The sequence below is a fragment of the Emydura macquarii genome, unplaced genomic scaffold (assembly GCF_026122565.2).
Source record: "Emydura macquarii macquarii isolate MOO-44397 ecotype Brisbane River unplaced genomic scaffold, CSIRO-AGI_Emac_v2 contig_3343, whole genome shotgun sequence".
Taxonomy (NCBI): domain Eukaryota; kingdom Metazoa; phylum Chordata; order Testudines; family Chelidae; genus Emydura; species Emydura macquarii.
The window spans coordinates 3,969,887-3,989,309 of NW_027133480.1; the positions used below are offsets into that span (position 1 = coordinate 3,969,887).

The window sequence follows — 19,423 nt, forward strand, 5'->3', positions numbered from 1 at the left end:
TGGACGTTATGAGCAGGAAAATCCACACATCCTTGTCCCTACAGATGTGAATCGCTAATCAACAGGCCTTGCATATAAATATGACTTCCTTAATTGGACAGCTATGTCCAAGTTCATGGACCAGCAGAGCGAGGCCCCATGGGAGGAATTTCAGGCTTTTGTCAAGGAAGGCTGCTTGGTGGCCAAGATGTCCCTGCAATCTGCCTTTGACATTGCAGACACTTCAGCCAGGGTGATGGCCTCAGTGGTTACCATGTGGAGGGCTTCCTGGTTGCTAACCTACAGCATTGCACCTAATGTCTGCCAAGCCATCGAGGATCTGCCTTTAGGCAGCTGAAATATATATAATCCATAAGTAACCATGATGGTGCACAAGAAAGTGTAGCCTAGGTGAGAATCAGGGATGGTGAGGAATTGTGCCAGTAAGAAGAGTTTTCTGCTCAGTCTCAGGGGGAGCCTTGAGCCAATACTGGACAAAACCAAACATCTAATGAACTTACTAAATGTATAAGCATTGGGTAGATAAATGAGTATATCACCCAATGAGAAGGGGGCTCAGACAAGAGATATTTAAGCTGCTATAGTTAATGCAAGACCAGCACTAGACGCAGCATTTACCCACACAGCTGAAAAATGGGCAGAGGGAGAAAAATGGTGAAGATTTTGCTTGCTTTAATCAGAAAAACAGAAATGGTGACAGTATCATGATGTTTAGGCATGAACAGTAATATAGTTAGTTTTGAGTTTAAAGCTTCTCAAAAATAGTAATTAATGATAGTTTAGAGTAAACTTTAGTTAGAAATCCAAAGTGGTGGCCATTTTTTTTTTAAGTTACATTTTCCTCTTGCTCAGCTCACTCACTTTACTCCATGTTTTGACAGAATAGTCAGGTCCTCTTCTGAAAATTAGTCAATATTTGCTATTCTGAGTTTTGGCTCTCAGGGCTTTAAAAAATGGCTATGCACTTGCCACGGTATTTTTGCACAAATACAGGCATAGGTCACTATCATGGCACTTGTCACACACACCTTAAATAACACACCAAATTAAACCAAAAAAGCATACAATGTAAAACGTAGATTTAAAAAAAATCACACAGAACAGGCACAAAATGAGTCACACACATACATCCCCATTAGAATGTAAACCTGCAAACAAACTATATATAAACCATTAAAAAAAGTTAACCCAGGGGCACTGCTCTGGTGTGAAGGGATGCCCTTGCATGGATCCCCCTTTATGTGCTGGTTTGCCCCCGTGCGTCTCTCTCTTTCAGCTGAGAAATGTCAGTGCTCTAATATCCAATGTTACACTCCAGTGCCTCAGGCCTGACGGACTAAGCCAGGCTTTGGCACCCTGGGAGACTTGTTAAGGCCGACGTAGGGTGGGGGAGAAGGCTAAGGGAAACTAGGCAGCGGGACAGAGCGGCAGGTTGGGGAGCGCCCGGGCGATGGAGGGAGGCAGTGGGCGATGAAGAGGGATGACAGGTCGCCAGGAGCACCAGACCGCTCAGTTTTCGAGGGAACCACTTTCTGGGCAGCGTTTGAAACGGTCATGGGTGGGGCTGGCGGTGATGCGCTCGGCGCTGCCGCTCCCCCGGAATCCGTCCGTTTCCCACCCCGCTTGTTACTTATCTACCGTACCACCGCCGAGTCTCGCGCGCTGTCCGCCCGCCGCCAGTTTGAAATTAAACAGCCCCAGCGCGTTTCCCATTGGCTCCTTTTTCTGTCACGTGGTCCTGCTTCTACCACTCGGAGCGTTTCGCGCGCCTTTTCGAATGGGGGTTTTCAATTCCCGATCATCATAGTTCCTGTATCTCTCCGCCCCACCCGCGCAGGAAGGAAAGAAAATAGTCCTGGGGGAGGGATGTCTGCCCCAGCGGTCGGAATTTCTGCGGCTCGGAAAGGGTGACTTCTGTCAGCAGGTAAATGAACGAAGCAGGCAAGTATTGTGGGGGGCCCCTGGGGTTTGTTTTGTATGGCGATTGGTAAAGGGATACGGGGGGCGGAGTAATACGGTATTCGTACCTGTCCGACTCCGCCGGTAGCAGTGGGGTGACGGCGGGTGAATACAGCAGCCGAGAGCCCGCGCGCGCGCGCAGACAGTCGGCGGCGACTCGATGAAGGGACCGGGCTGAACGTGGCCCTGCTGGCGGCGAGATCCGTCTGAGCGGACCGCGAGTGCGGGGAAATCGGACAGGTAGGAGCTGTTCTCCTCACCCGCGTTGTGAAGCGATGCTGACAGTGCGGCGCTCGCCGCGGCGGGTCCCGAGGGGGAACCCCCAGGCCGGTAACTGCGTCTGTCTAGTGGGGACCTGGGAGCCGGCCGGGGTGTTTCGGGGGAGGACTGACCGGTGTGTGAGGGAGCGGAACAAATGGCTTGTTTACGTTGTTTCTTGGTTGTGTCTGACTCTGGGATGGGAATAGTGGAGCACAAGGGGCGAGGCTGGGCTGTATTGATTTGGGGGAGGGGGGTGTAGGTGCCCCCGGGGAGCGGTGTGGAAGGGTGGTGGAGTTTTCTGGGGAGGGGATCTAAATGGCATGGGGCATGTGCGTGTTGTGGTGGCTTTTTGTAGGTGGCTGAGGCAGTGGTTATTATTGTAACTTTCAATGTCTCTCCGTCTTGACACTGACAGTCATTTCAAGCAGAGCCCAGGCTGATTTGTCATTTTCTGGAGGTGGTTCTCCAATTGGTTCTACAGATGTCTCGGTGTGACCAGCTCTGTCTGAGTGGTTGATATATAATCCCTCCTCCTGGTGTCCTGTTTTTGTTTCTTAACTACATGTGAGCATCAAGATGTCTCCTAAAATCCTCTGAGAGCATTTCTTTGCAAATGATGAATTAGTTTAGAAACCTGTTGGTGTGCCATTTTATTTTATGCTTGCATGTGGCTTGAATCTTCAAAATGGGGGACAATTTGTCTAAGAAATGTTTAAGACGTCTCATTTAAATGCCACTGCACAAAAATGAAGATTCTGTTAAAGGGACATTGTCAATTTTGGCACAATACTTGGAAACTTTAAAAACAACATTACATAAAATGAGATCAATAGAAATTCATGTTTACAAAAAATTACAAAAGATGAGTACCTTTAACTGATTCCATTCCTTGTTTTCAATTCTAATATTGTAGTCTTGTGCTGATGCATGAATTACCCTTGTGAGAAGGGAAATACAAAAAAAGTGTAGGTAGTGTGAAAAATAAAAGGTTGTTTTGTAATATAGGGGACACTTGTTAAAGGGACACTTGAATTTTTTTTAAATAATGAATTTATCCTTTAAATAGCATGACCAATAATGTTAATTAAACAGTTATAAAGAGGGGTTTCTATTCCTATCTTTTCAACAGTGTAGACTGGCTATATAGGGGAACAGTGAGAGTAAACTTCATAAATAGAAAATGTGATTTTTCAAATTATCCCTTAATTATGTTTACCTGCAAATTTTAACCCGAATGTCCTGTGAATTTTAATGCTTAAAGTTGTCTTAAAACTAATCTCAAATTAGGGAGTCATTCTTTTCTGAATGATTGAGATTTGTCAGGGCTGCTTTTTTAATACATGCATCTTTATACAGATACAGTCAATTTAAAAAAATCATGCTTTTCTATAAAAATTTGTTCCCTGTTGTGAGTAACATCTTACATTTATATTGAAGAGAATCAATTGAAGAAAATAATTGTATTTTTGTTTGTATTTGAATTTTTCTTTGTACATATTACACATTTTGTGTCAATTCAAATGATTTCCTTTTTTGTATAGTCGTTTCCCCCTGTTTGAATGAAACTCACACAGCATTAGAGAGAGAAAAACATTTCAGCACATAGGAAAACTTATAATCATAAAAACATTAAGGATAGTCAGGGCAGGTTTTGTATTTGAAAGAACTTTTAAGTCACATTCATTTAGATCAATATAGTTTATATTGTCCCTTTTTATAGCATTCGGTTATGGAAATGCTGTGATACTTAGATACCAAAAATATGTAAACATAGATAAGAAACTCTTTCCATTAACCTGATACAGTTACTCCTCCAGCCAAACACAAGTCAAGTGTCACTATGAACATATGCTGGCTTTCACCTTCTGTCCTAACCTATTGTATATTGTTACTAGGTATCATTTAACAGTTCCCACAAACCTGTTTGAGTGAAAAAGCTTTGGGATCCTTCTGCATGTAAATTGTAGAGAATGTGTCTTTTGAACAGCAGTACCTTGGTTATATAAATTATGTTCATAAATATGTAGAGCTTTATTTGGGATAGTAAATTTGACATTCCTTTACAGGTAAGACTCCCAGTTTCAAAGATGCCACTCTTTGGGAAAATTGTTGTTATCAAACGGAATGGGACTGATGGACTCCATTTCCCACTCACTGCAAGTTCTTGTTTATTTGGAAGGTAAGAATTGGCAATGTTAGGAATGTATTTATGTACATCAAGAGAACATTTAACATATTGTTCTTATTAGTGTTATATTTTTCTTTATTTTATAATTGAACATTTGCTGTTTAATACAAATAAATGTTTTAATATTTGTAAGCGATGAGAGAATGTTTAATGGAGGGGGAAAAGCTCAAACTAATTTCCAGAACAAATAATTGAATTTCCACCCTCACTGTCCAACATAGTTACTTGTCTCAGTTTCACTCTGTAGTAAAGGGGAATCTGGAGGATGCAACATTAACAGAGATCTTGTGGGGAAGAAAAGTCCCAAATGGACTCATGGTTGGCCAGCAGGAGATGGACGCTTAGTGAGAGGGAATAGGTCAATATTTGATTGAAAAGCAAGGTTTGTGGAAGAGAGAAATCTTCTGTAACCTAGTGATTTTTGTTTCTCTCTGATTTTTGGAAACTTTCCACTGTTGCTAGCAATAGTGGAGCTGCAACAGTTCTTTTGCAGTGGTGAAAAATTTTCCCAAAATTGTCTCTACATGTGCAACTGGTGGATCTATGTCCAACTAGTTCTTAGCTTTTGTCAGACTACACGTGACTTTCCCCCATCACCATCACCCTTTTGTTGAAGTATCAAGAAGCTAATGAGACATAGGTGTAATGTGCCAGTCTGGACATGCCAGTGTCAGAGTGTTCAATTTTATTTTGACATGTAAAGTCTTATAGGAAATAGTCTAATTTAAGAAGCTGCAATTTTTGATAGTATGTATTTAGTTTAAATTTTGCTTTAGGTTTTCTTAGAGTTTGTACTGACTTTAAATATTTTTATATTGCATTTTCAGACAGCATCATAACATTTTTGCCAGTATTAAATGATCAGGTACATAGCACAGAAGCAAATTCTCTAAGGCCCAGTCTACACTTACCTGGCGATTCGGCAACAGTTGACGAGAATTATGCAAACTACTCTGCGTAGCTTGCATAACTCCTGTCTACTGCTGTGCTTCTCTTCTGCGCGGCTTCTTCACTGCACTGCGCCGACGGGAACCGTGTTCGCGTCGACACAGCGCTACGCCACTTGAGGGGGTGGTTTTACGTGTTGACTTCTGGATCGATTGAGCGGGTCTTCACTGACACTCAATCGATCCAGAGATGTCAGTCTGACAGTGGCGACTTTGCCGCTGTCAGTGTAGATGTACCCTAAAATAAAGTTTTTCTGTTCTCTTAATTGTTTGCTTAAAACTAAAGTTGTGCTCTTCAACCAAAGGAAAACAGAGTGCGATATCCGCATACAGCTGCCTCAAGTCTCAAAAGAACATTGTAAAATTGAAGTCAATGAGAACAAGGAGGTAGGTTGTTTTGTTTTTAATTGCATTATATTCCATCATTGCATCTATTCAGGTTACTGAACTAGCTATTTTTGTTTCCTTTGTAGGCAATCTTGATTAATTTAAGTGCTGTAAATCCAACGCAATTGAACGGTAACAGTTTTCAGCAACCTGCACATCTGAAGCATGGAGATGTGTTCACTATTGTTGATCGTTCTTTCAGGTCAGTAGCAATGAAGGAGACAAGCAGACCCTTACATCTGAAAGGAGTTCCATTGATTTCAGTGGTGCTCCATGAGGACATAGGAATCCACCTATCCACCTCTTATTGTGGGATCAGAACCAAAGAGGGTATCTTTTTCCCCTTTTATCTAAGGTTGAAACATTTTCTTCTTACTCCTTAAAATAAATCTTAATCTAATTTCAAGCTTCATATTTCCTTACAGAGTTTTTGCACAGTACGAGCAGAAAGCCAGGCTGTTAAAACATTCTGTCACTTTTAAACTATTTACCAATAAGCTATTCATGACGGTATTACCTTGATATTCTGGTTTGACTTTCTCCCAAGGTTAGACGTGTTGTATTAATTTAGATGGAATATATGGGCTAAAAGGTCAAAGGTGTTAATGTAGTCCAGTCACTGTCTAACATTAAACAGTGTTAAATAAGGTTTGGGGTTCAGTATAGAGAGGCTTCAGCCCTCTTAGTACCATGGCAAACACACCCTTAAAAATCCCTTTAACCTTTTATTAAGATGAAGAAAAGAAGGAAAAACAGTTGAAACATTTGAAATGTAGACTACTAATTAAGGACGATGAAGGCCTGGGGTCTCAGGAGATAGTGGGTGTGGCAACCATGATGGTGAAGCTTGCTCCAGTAGCCAATTTTTCCCCAAAGTTTCTTTAAGAACCCCAAAAGGGAGTGATGGGTGAAATAGCTTTTCTTCGTCCAAATAGCTTTATTTCGTCCAACAATTAGGTCTAGTTTCTGATGCACCAATTTTGGTTCACTGATTTCTTGTTCACATTTCTCTTGTTTACCAAGCATGATCTTAACTCAGTCCTTGAGTTATATCAGTAGGCGTTTTTGTTTGGATTAAATCAGTCTTTCTGTCTCCTTTTTATGCCTTTTCCCATCAACAATTGTTGTTATAGGTTATTGTGACATCTTATGAACTTTCACATGCTTTTGATAGTTGAACTCACAGAGTAGATTTGGAGGCTTAATTATCACAATTAACTTTTTGGAGAAAAATTCACAACTATGCCCTAGTGCAGTGGTTCTCAAACTATTTGATTGTGCCCCCTCTGTGTCTATAGTAATTTACACACCCTCTCCTACCACACAAGTACATATACTGGAAAAAAAAACATGCAACTCTCACTCAGTATCAGTAAGGCATTGATTCAAAGAGAGCCAATGATCTATTGTAATAAGAGCAAAAGGAAAACTGCGATTCTGGTAGATGCTTACAATGAAATGTGCACACTGTGTTGTAGCAAATGGATTAACATACAGATGGCAACAACTTTGTATAATGCTATGCAAGCTTAACAGAAATCTGTTAAAATACACAGTACCATCTGAGGACCTGATATGTCTGGAGGAATTACTTTGCTAGTTATTCATTGCTGTGGGTAAAATGTGCGCAGTAAGGTTCTTCTCCCTCCTCCCCCCACCCCCAACCTTCCCTCATAAAGCTTCTCACGTCCTTCCAGAATACATTCTGTGTCCACATCCCCCAGTTTGAGAACTTCTGCCCTAGTGCAATTTATAATCAGTTAAATAACAGTGTTATTGCTGGAAAGGGACAGTTACTACAATGTTTATGTAAGTTTTACAATTAGCTATCATAAATGTGATATTAGCAAAGCTGTTGTTTTATTCTATTCAATTTTTTGCAGATTTGAATATCCTCCTCAGTCAACTCCAAGAAAGAGACTTTCTAGAACGCCAAAAAATGAAACCCTGCAGGTAATTTAAAGACTACTGAATACATTTGCTGAACACGTGCATGGTGTCATCTGTTATGTCATATTAGTATTGGTTTGGTGATTTATCTTATCCTCCCTATTAGCTTGGTAGGATTACTTAGAAAGCACCCTTCTGGCACCACAGACTAACCTAGTGATTGAAGCTGTGAAGAAACCTGATTTGAGAAATATTGTTTTCTTACTATTTACTTATTCATATCGGATGGTGTCAGTTTTAAAGTTAAATATTGATACTGCTGAATACTCTAAGCCAGGGGTGTCAAACATACGGCCGACGGGCCGCATTTGGCCCGCGAACCTTTTTGATGTGGCCCGCGTGAGTCGTGCTGCCGCCGAAAGTTTATCTGCGTGTGGCATTGCCCCTTTAAGAGAGTGCCCACTTTAAGAGAGTCTTAAAGCGGCAATATCATCCTCCGCAGAAATGTTTTAAATTGGCAACAGGGTCCCCCGCGAAATCCCACTGCCAAAAAGGGCCCATGCTACGCCGCCGAAAATGGAAAATAGCCTGAATTTTTCAGCGGCGGGTATTGTATGGCCTCCGTGAAGGGTACATTATGTGAATTTGGCCCACCACGAGTGAGTTTGACACCCCTGTTCTAAGCTGTTAGCAGCAGAACTAAGGATTATTTTTTAAAAACAGTTTGGATCTTTTAAGAGAGGATAGGATGCAGCGGTACCTAGTATTGACATTTGAGATCCTTATATCTTAACTTTTACATTTTAAAGAATTACAGGAGTAAATCATAGGCCTGGTCTACACTGGTGGCTTAATTCGAATTAAAGTCCCTTAATTTAAATTAATTACTCCCGCATCTACACTTGTGCATTGTTAATTCGAATTAAGGAGCTTTTAAAATTGAATTAATAAAACCACCTCTGCAAGTGGATTAGCGCCTGAAGCGCATCAGTTAATTCGCATTAGTGTGAGTGTGGACGCAATGGGACTTAATTCGAATTAATTGGCCTCCAGACTGTATCCCATGATGCCCCATTTCAGTACCCTCCCCCAAAGCAGCCCTGGGAAGATTTAAATCTTCATTTCCTGCCGTGAATGGGTTTAAAATCCAAGCTGCGATCACCCCCCCACACACACAACAAGCCCTTTGCAGTTTGTGTCTTTAAGGGTTTGAAAGATTTCACCACCTCCCTCCACGCGTGGTGAATGCGTTTTAACTGCCCAGCAAGCCCTTTGCAGTTTGTCCCTTTGAAAGTTTAGCCCTTTAAAGTTTGTCCCTTTGAAAGATTTCACCACCCACCCCCCCCTCCCCGCGAGGTGAATGCATTTTACATGCCAGCAGTGAGAGGAAATTCTTTGCTACATTGTTTCAGTGGCCAATCATGGAAATTGATACTTTCTTAAGAGTTTATTTGCAGTGCTACATGTGGATACATTATATCATGCTTTTCATCAGTGAAATGGAAACATTTGTATCACTTTATTAATGTACTAACTGACTCCATTGTTATTTATCTTACATTCTACAGACATTGTAGAATCAAAATCAAAGGCAAGCAATATACAGGGGTGGTGGGGGAAGCATAAAAGGCAAACAGCATACAGATGGGGGGGTTCGTTTGATGAAGGGAAAAATCAAAGGCAAGCAATATACAGAGGGTGGTGGGGGGAGCATAAAAGGCGAACAGCATACAGTTCTAAAGTAATCCAGGATAAGCTGCGATGTATTTGTCACGGTCAAAATGAGAGCATAGTTCAGCTGGCTCCATGTGCCTGCAGCAATGGGGATCGGGGGAGTGAAAAAACAGCATGAAAATCCTTTTCCTGTTTGTTTGGGGGTGGGGGAAGCAGCGCTGCATCCTGGGATGATGACACTCGTCACAACAGCCTCTATGGTTAGTTGCACTGTGGGATAGCTTCCCACATTGCACTGCTTTCTAATTCGAATTAAGACTGGCCAGTGTGGACGCAGGAAACCAGCACAAACACTATAGTGTGGACAGTCTGCAGCGCTTTCTATAAATCGCTTTCTGTAATTCGAATTAAGCTCATTCGAATTAGTGCTGCAGTGTAGACATAGCCATAGCTGTAAGTCCCTGCATCAAAATATTTCTAGTGTTCCTGCTTCCAATAGGATCTTATTCTGAATAGCAGTAGATGAGTAATGCAGTGTTGTTAATGATGTGGCTCTTGATCCTCTTGGCCAGTGACAGTCTAAAGGAGTTTGTCCTCAAGACTGTGCACAGCCTTTTTTAGAAAATAATCTGTGATTGTTATTCCATATGCCCATTACATTAAAGTAATGTTGAAGTCCCTCTAAAGATCAATCAAAGCATAACTTTGTAAATTTTATCTTCATGACTAACAGGTTTTGTTAATCATCAGCCAATGATCATGAACATTGAAACACTTATATAGGCTGCAATTCTTATATTTAAATTAGTAGATGAAAGCCCATATTATCACATAAGTGTGGCAGTTGGGCCAAGTAATCCATCATCTGTGCAGTATCCTACATAGAACTAATGAAATAGTTGCATGCAGATTTGCTATGGAACAAGGGTGGTGATTTTTACATCTGATATCACAATGGTTTGGGACTTTAGCATCACATAGGTACACGCCCACTGTAGCTGCAAGCCTGTGCTGTCACACAGGTGTAATTAATAAAGTCAAAATCACTGAGAATTTAAACTAGATGGTAACAGACCACAAATGCCAGTGATGATTGAACCTGGTGATATTCTAAACAAAGAACTCTATCATGCTTGCAGTTGTTTTCATTACTTCACACTAACTCAAGAGACATTATAGGCTTTACATAGACAATCCTGGCATCTAATCATATGGATGAGAAGGTTGCCCTGAAGTCTAATAAGCATATCATCTCAGTTCTATTCAATTATCAGAATTTAGAGTAATGCATGCTTAGGCTACAGATTCTTTTGGAATTAATGACTGCATTTAAAAAATAAGACAAACTATAAAACTGTCTTCAAGAGGCTCAGATTTTTACTCAAGTAGTAACCTATGTGACCAACTCCAACTTCAAATACTGTACAATTTCATATAATGCATGGATTAAATTTGTTTTGTAAGCCTGTTGCTCAATTAAAATTGGTCTTGGTTATGAAGAGAGGCACAAATTCTTCTGAAAATATAGAGTATAAAACTGTATTTGTGATCAAATATGTCGCTCTACCATAACACTTTGTAAATTTACAGGTTCTTCATGTTCAGCAGGTGCCAGAAGTGGAATTACAAAGCCCAAGATCTAAAAGTCCTCAGATCTCTGGTTGGTAGTTGTTTCATTTAGTTTGCTTTTTTCAATAATATACAGTCACGTTTTCTTCTTAGCATGCTTGCAAAAAGATGGGAAATAGTAAAAGATTCATTTTACAAATCAACCTGTTACCTCAGTTGAATTTTTTATTTTTACTGTTACCTAATAGATAATTAGATTCTGCAGACCAAATTCTGCCTTTCAGTGGCATTGCATAAGTATAATTGAGGTGAAATTAACCACTGCGATTAAAATTTCACTAATTCACTTGATGTCTGAGATAGAAAAGAATCAGATTACCCTCCACAGCAAATGTTGTTATCTGCTCTGGAGTGCTATTAGGAAGAGAAAATTTTTTAAAAATGTTACGATAGCATGTAAAGTACAACTTTTGGACGCACACAGGAAACAGATCCATTTATTCAGAAGATGCCATTTATTGTTGCTTTTTAGAGTAGAACTGCACATTCTAGCCCATATGTGTCTGTGTACTCTAGGCTTTTTCTTAAATTCTCCCACTGTTCTGCTCCCACCAGTGCAGCTCCACTTGGATAGTACAAATGTAGAGATGCTGTGGGGCTTCCACCCTAGTATTTAACCCTGGGCAGGTCTAGAGAATACAGTGATTAAAAATGCCAGTGCACCAACCGTGCTAATATTGCCACTCTCTCACAAGCAGTAGATCTCCAGTGGATGGAGAAATGGAGGCTTTGTCTACACTATGATCAATTGACTGGTGTATTCAGTCAGTGGGAAATGCCTATTCTGCCACACAGATCTACTACAATAGGTTTTTCAGAGAGGGTCAGTCAATGCAAGTTATCCCAGTATCAAGTAGGAATAAGTCTCAACTGGTGTTAACGCAATAGATTAAGTGTCTATTGTGGACAATCCCACTCTCATGCTAACACTATAAGGTCTTCAGACTACTGACCCATAATGCAAGTCTCTCCTGAAGTATCCCATCTCATCACTTTTTCATAGTGCACAGACTAGGGGTCACTTTATCCACAATCTGCCTACCCCATGCAAATAATGTGATACATTCTGCATAGAGCTCAGTTAAGATCTGATTTTTTTCCAAAAAATATTTGATAGAAAAGCTCTTATGCAGCTTGGTCCTCTGAGAGATCCTGCACCATCATCTTTCTGTGCTTTGAGAAACTTGTCCAATCACAGCAGGGAAAGTCAAGGTGTACCAGCATTTGTCAGCAGCCATCCATGCTGGCATCAAGCAATAATGAGACAAGGGAAAGGACCTGACTGACAGTTGCCACAATCAATGCATCACAGTATCAATGTAGATGCCAGGCAAAATTGCTTAAGTTATCGTGGTAGTTCTGTACCATTTTAAATAAACTTATTTGGCGTTTTAGCCATTGAAATTACCACCCATTGACCTGTCTAATGTAGACAAAACCCTAAGAGACCTGTTTGTGAACCACAGTGATACAGTTATTGATTCTGAAGAAAGACAATATCTCTGAGGTATGAACTACGGTATCTCAATGTGGGGCAAACACCGAAGTCTAAATACAATTTAAATATCAGCATAAAAAATTTAACTACTGATGAAAGTATTAGAAAAATTCAAATGGGATTGTGAACAGAGCTTGACTTGTGGGCAAAGTTTTAGTACTGATATTTTATCCTAGCGTAACCCTGATTGGTGTTGCTGCTTCTTTGTTCAAAAGAGCAAATCTTGTCCACGGAGAGAATCTGTTTTTCTACCCATTTTATAACAGTCCTCCAGTTTTAAAATAAATATGTATATATGGGTCTTTTTATCCTTTTTTTTACTATATAGATAAGAACGGAGAACGCGAAGGACAACATTTTGGTGAGAATGACAAACAAAGCAATGAGGAAGATATTTCAAGAGCTGTACCAGCCAAGCATGCAACACCTAAATCAGCATACAGAACAGCTAAATCTAACAGAAGAGAAAATGAAATGTCTCCTTTTAGCAAACTTTATGAATTGTTAAAACATGACAGTGATGTGAAAACACAGCAAGATGGCAACAAAGAGATATCTATGCCACGACAAACAGGTGATATATATATATATATATATATAAAAAAAGAGTATGGTGATATAATGTTGGAGTCTGTAGGAATTTTTATTATTTATGCAGGATATTAGAAGAATACTAATTTAATCATAGATTTCTTTATTAAATCCAAAGGCCAAATTGGATTTTATAAAGACCTAAAAAGCCTAAATATAAAGCAATTTACTACATCCAAAGATTAACAAAACATTAATAAACATTTAATCAAGTGGGCTAAACCCAGGGGTACTTAGACTCATGTATTTTGACAACATGATCAGCAGGTATTAGCAATGAACCCTTTCAATTTACTTTTTTATACCTTTTAACAAACAAGTGATGTCTTTGCCAATTGCAGATTTCAGCTAAACACCAGTTTGAGACAGTTCACTCTTATTTCCAGTCTTAATCCAGATGAGATTTACAATCTCCTTTTCCCTCCCTATCTCATCCCCCTCTTTCTTGCTGACCAACAATTTTTCCTTTGTCTCTGGATTCACATAGGCCCTAATTTTTGAGATAACATTGGTATGTGGGTTGGGAAGGTCCATGTTGGCTCTTTTTAAAATAGATTGTCTTATTTAAAACCATCTGCAGAAGCCTTCTTTTTGGAAATTTCCCCTTTTTTTAATTAGTTATTCTTTTAACCAGATATCCTCCCTACTTCATTCCTTCTGGCTTTATAACTCAGTACTTTCAAAGCTTTTTTTTTTTTTTTTTTTGCTAGTTAGGGCATTTCTGTAATCAAATTTAAGACAATTTTTATTCTTTAATTTTATATTTATTCTACAGAGACTAATGTCCAGCCGATTTCATTATTAATATGTCCATCTGGTCAAGAGAGCCAGATGAAGGAAAAAGAGAAAAGCGTTGGTGAGGCTATTGAACAGTCTAAAGTTAAAGAACAAGAAATAAACAGTGTGGAACTTAATGAGATCTCTACTGAAAGAAGTGGTTCTAAGAGCTTTTCTGGAAGTCTTCAAACTTCTGTTTCAAAAGCCAAGCCAAGAGATATTCAAGAGAGAAGTCATTTACATTTGCATTTGCAGGACAGTGTTTCAACACAGGAACAAAGTGTTCCAGGAAACTCTGAAAGCATTAAAATGACTAAGTATGTCACAACCAAATTAAAGAGAAAGAGTGACCAAAGTGGAACATGTTCACCCAAAACATGCTGCATAGAATCTTTTGAATGCATTGATAAAATATGCCACACTGGAAAACCAATAGAACAGCCACCACAGACAGCTAATGCAACAAACGAAGCAAGCTTGACAGACATTTCTGAAACTGATAAATATGCTGTATCTACCGCAAGGTACAAAAGGAAAACTCTTCAGGCTCATTCCAGCCCATCTGCAAAGACCATTGAAATAAGTTCTGCAAATTCAGGTGCACCACCAATTGAACAAGATCCATCGTTAGGAGTTAAAGCAACAGAAACTTCAACTGAAATTCAACAGAAAGATGTAGTGTGCAATAGTGTTGGTAGGAATGAATCATGTATTTTGGGAGAAAATAATAAATATTCAAAGCAAAAGAGAAATAGTAAACAGCTTACACCAAGAAAATCCTTAAATGCAGAAGAAGTGCTAAAAGAAATTCATGATGAGACTTACTCAGTTAGCATAACTAAAGAGAGAGATTCTGAAACTGTTGCCTTTTCTCCTGGGTATAGTAATTCCAAAAGCCCCAAACGGAGTGTTAGACAGAGTAAAACAGTTGCAAATAAAAGTCCATTTTCAGAGTTATTAATTCCAGAAAGGTTAACACCAAAAGATGCATCATCTGCTAGCCATAAATACCATTCTGGAGTGCAAAGGGGAAGACGAGGGAGCTCTGGAAAGATGGCTGAAGAAACATTGGAGAGAGATCCATCTCAAGAACATGACAAGAATTATGATATCCAAGATAGTGACGCTAAAGAAAAGCTGACCACAGAGAATTACCAACAGAAATTAGATGTGGAAGATGCTAATATTATACTGGGACCAAACAGGATGATATCAAAAAGAAGGTGCTCTAAAAGTGTTTCACTATTGAAAGCTGATGACGTTGCATCAGAAATAAGTACTTCTAGCCTACCTACTGAAGACAAAAAGTCAGGTAAATATTTGGTACAGTTAGGAGATATATTTTAAATTTATTTGGGAGAGACTATTCTGTTTTATGTAAGTGAAGATATGTCCTTTTTGCTGCACATCTATCCTTAAATATTTTACATGTAATTATGACTAAACATAATTAATACATTGAAATTGTTTGAGAAAATGTGTATGTAACTACATCTACTCAATTAATTGTGAAAAAACTAAATTTTAAGGATTTGTGCTCATTAAATATGGCTTTATATGTGCTTCAGACTTCAAAATAAGTAAATATTAATTTCTCATTTATATGCTGCAATGTTTTTTGACTCTTACATATGTGGAGAAATTTTTCAATGCTTGTAATTTTTAAAAGGTGAGACAAAGAGGTCACCTCAAAAGCGGAAAAGTGGAGAACTTGATTTGTTACTTCAGCCTCTTGGGAAAAGAAAGAGAGTGTCCTTTGGTGGTCATCTCAGTCCTGAACTTTTTGATAAAAGTCTGCCACCCAATTCACCACTTAGAAGAGGTGCAATTCCAGCAAGGTTAAGCTTACCATTTGGAAATTCACCTCGTGCAGTTCTGAAGAAGGGCCATGGATTCAAACGTCTTGTAATCAAGGTAAACTTTGATTATCAAAATTTAAACATTACCAAGTAAACAAAATAGAAATGTTAAGTTTGAAAAAGTCATACATGAGGAAAGGCAGATACTGTATCTTGAATACAGCTATTTCCAGTGTAGCTAGCTCTTCAGTATTTTTGAACTCTCATGTTTGAAGGCCCAGCTCATAAGTGTCTGACTTGAGATTGTATTTTTATTCACCTGTCACATGCACAATATTATGTATAACAGTAGAATGGAGGGGCCCCAATCAACTAACATTATCTATTAATATTAACTGGAATTGACATTTGTTGGGAAATTACTGCAATATAGATTGAAAATTGACTAAATGGAATTAAAACGACTGAAGCTACAAAATAATACATTAATTGTAGCCTAAAAAAGTTTATCCATTGCTTCCACCAACCTGTGAATTAAGTTTAGTAAAAGATATGTACCAAACTTGATGTAAACACAACTGTTTAAAATTGAAATTTTAACCTACGTTCAGGTAATGAATGATTTACTTGAATTCCTATCTCTTACTCTTTTTGCAGCTGTTTTGAAACTAAAATGTTAAACATCTTTTTTTTTCTGAGCTTTATTTTAAATGAGTAAAATGAAGCTTCTTTCAGTTAATTTGATATGTTCAGGGGGCGCTTTTCAGTTAGGTGAGAATTTGCATTTCTACTTTATGAGAGAGCTTTTTCTTAATCTTATCAGAATCTGTCAGAGCATTTGCAAAAAGAAAAATCATCACCAAAAAACATGCCCGCCAGGAGGTCCCCGGCTGCCTCGCCGCCCGCCAGGAGGTCCCCGGCTGCCTCGCCGCCCGCCAGGAGGTCCCTGGCTGCCTCAACGACCACTCTAGAAAAAATTTCACCTAATCTTACTGCAAACTTCCCATCAAATACACCATTTACAAAAGGACGCTTCTCTGTTTCTCACATTAGCACACCATCTCCCACTTCAAAGGAGCAGGGTACTGCTGCAACAGAAGTTAATACAAATGAGAGAGATTTTACTGGAGTCAAGACACCTGGATCTTTTCATATTAACCAGGAACATCAGATGTCTGTGCCAACTACACCTAAACAATTAATAAGGCGTAGTATAAGATTTACTGCAAAGAAAACTCCCACAAAGAGGAGGAGTGGTGCTGTGGAAACAATTCATTCTAAAAGAAGAAGTGGTGCTTCTAAAGCCAATTTGCTAGGTTTGTTGAAGTAGTTGATTTTGGGGACTGTTAGTGTTTCTTTAAAAATTGAACAGAAGCCATATGCATTATGATATTCTTTAATTACATAATCACATACTATAGTTTCTACATGACCCCTACCTCAATGCACAGGATGAGTTTTATCATCATTCAATGTGTAGTGCTATGTGTTGTTTTCTGTACATCCAAACCTTGCACTGAATATAGCTTTGTAAAGTTTAAGGCTCGAAGGGACCATTAGATTATCTAGTTTGCCCTCTGTATATAACAGACCATTTAATTTTACCCCATTATCCCTGTATTGAGCCCAGTAACTTGTTTGACTAAAGCATAATTTCCAGAAAGGCATTCAGATTTGATTCAAAGACCTCAAGAGATGGAGAAATTACCACTTTCTTTGGTAGTTCATTCCAGTGGTTAATCAGCCTCACTACTAAAAATTTGAGTCTTATTACTCATTTGAATTTGTCTGGCTTCAGATTCCAGCCACTGGTGGGTCTTATGCTTTTCTCTGCTAGATGAAAGCTCTTTAGTATCTGGGATTTTCTCCTAGTGAAGAGTACTTATGCACTATAATCAGATCATCTCAACTTTTAAAAACAAAAAACTAAACATGTTGAACTCTTTGAGTCTATCACTGTAAACTTTTTCAACAGCCCTTGCCTTATCTATTCTTCACCTACTCCATTTAAATCAGTTTGCTTCCTCCTCCTCCATGCTGCCTGGTCACAAAGAGGGGTGGGGTGTGGTGCACAGAGAGCAGAGACTGTCCCTTCTTTCAATTCTGGTGGCTATCATCTCTAGAGGAGCAATGGTAGAATACCTAGCTTACCCCTGGTCAGCTTGGTTGGTACAGGACTCCATGGAAGTATAACATACCCAGTGCAGATGGAATGTTTGGTTAATTTTGTTGCCTACCTCTAACAAACCTCTGAGCAATTATCAGAATCTCATAATTCTGCCAAAATTGGGGTGGATTTTCACAAGGACAGAGCAGGCACTTTGGAACACAACATGAACCCCTGCGAAATTTTAAATCCCTGCTCCAAAGCATAGAGACATTGGAGCTTAGCTGCAGAACAGGCATAAAAAAAATGTAACATGGCCAAAACATATTTTTCCCTGACCTTGTTTTTGGGGCTGAACCATTTTTACTGAAACGTGTGTGTGTGTGTGTGTGTGTGTGTGTGTATAGATATCTGTGTGAGGATGACACACGATATAAAATAAATAATTCAAATGGTTAAATTTTTGCAAAGATAAAAGCAACTGAAACTAGAGTCTTTTAATGGAAAATGTTATGCAACCTCAACTATAGGTGTTGTTGCCAGCTCCACCTGTAATTACCTGAGCTAAATTCCATAGCAAATGTATTTTAAATATGGGAATTATGAGGAAATACCTTTGGACTGCTGTTTACACACTTGAGAACTGTTCTGGATGTAATTCTTTTTTTCCATTCCAGTAGCAAAATCTTGGGCAGAAGTGGTGAAGTTGGGTGTTGCAAGACCACAAGTAAAAGCTGTTAAAAAATGTGTTCTGAAAGGAAGATCAACCAAGAAGTCAACAAAATCACCAAAGGTATTTTTATTTAAAATAAAAAAGCCTATTTCTGAATGCATAACTTCATCAGCTTTTATACATTATTAGTATCCAGGTGTGTCAAAATTTTCCTTGCCCACCAAATAGTCTTCAAGCACTTGTATATATCTCCTGGATGACTCTAAATGTGCTGGATTCCAAGTATTCCTTCTTGATTAGTGAAAGGACAGGGCCAAATTTGCACCATTTTTCTTTCAGTGATATATTAAATACAGAACTTAATTGAAACTAAAGAATGTGTACCTTTAAATTACTTAGATATTCACAGTGGAAAAATACAAAATAAAGATTTGCTTATTCATTGTATTGGTCAGCAGCTCTAATGTAAGAGACAAGGTTAGATTAGTGATCTCAAACTTTTTTATAACATGGACCATTTCTGAAAATAGAGGTCTTGATCTTCCATCACACACCTAGTTTTATGCTTTCCTATATCAACAAACTTGAAATTGTAGAACTTTAAACTACCAAGTTTCAGGATAAAATTTCTCTTCATGTTCTGCTTCCAGTGGTACAGGACAACAGCAGTATTCCAATTCTTGTCCTTTCTCCTTAGTTGGTATAAATATTATACTTTAGTTCATATTCGTCCAGCAGACATCAGCTATCATTGAGGGTTGTGTATGTGGAGGGGCTTGTTAGACCACTTTGTGGTCAAGGTGTATGCTGAAAGGATAATCAATTTTATTTTTACTAGTACAAAAATTGAAATTGAATTTCTAGTAAACTTTAATTTTATCTCACAGTAATATCTTGAAAATTCTCCTTCAGTTAACTAGAGTGGTTCTGTGTTAGCCCAACAACCCAGAGTTATACAAAGGCTATCAGCAGAGAGGAAGGTTGTCACAACTATAGGGCCAAAAGGGGAGAAAGAGGGAGCCAGCTTAACTTTTGTGTTCTGT

At 38.9% G+C, this 19,423-nt stretch overlaps 1 protein-coding gene across 1 annotated transcript in view; it reads left to right on the top strand.

Moving 5' to 3' along the window:
- Positions 1 to 1,480: 1,480 nt before the first annotated feature.
- Positions 1,481 to 19,423, top strand: part of MKI67 (marker of proliferation Ki-67) — a 39,515-nt gene continuing 21,572 nt past the window's right edge. The window contains 11 exon segments of the mRNA XM_067533432.1: positions 1,481 to 1,924; positions 4,287 to 4,399; positions 5,661 to 5,742; positions 5,829 to 5,944; positions 7,626 to 7,695; positions 10,897 to 10,966; positions 12,762 to 13,007; positions 13,800 to 15,113; positions 15,471 to 15,715; positions 16,424 to 16,916; positions 18,385 to 18,500. Of these exon segments, the coding sequence (XP_067389533.1) occupies positions 1,481 to 1,924; positions 4,287 to 4,399; positions 5,661 to 5,742; positions 5,829 to 5,944; positions 7,626 to 7,695; positions 10,897 to 10,966; positions 12,762 to 13,007; positions 13,800 to 15,113; positions 15,471 to 15,715; positions 16,424 to 16,916; positions 18,385 to 18,500 (3,309 nt within the window).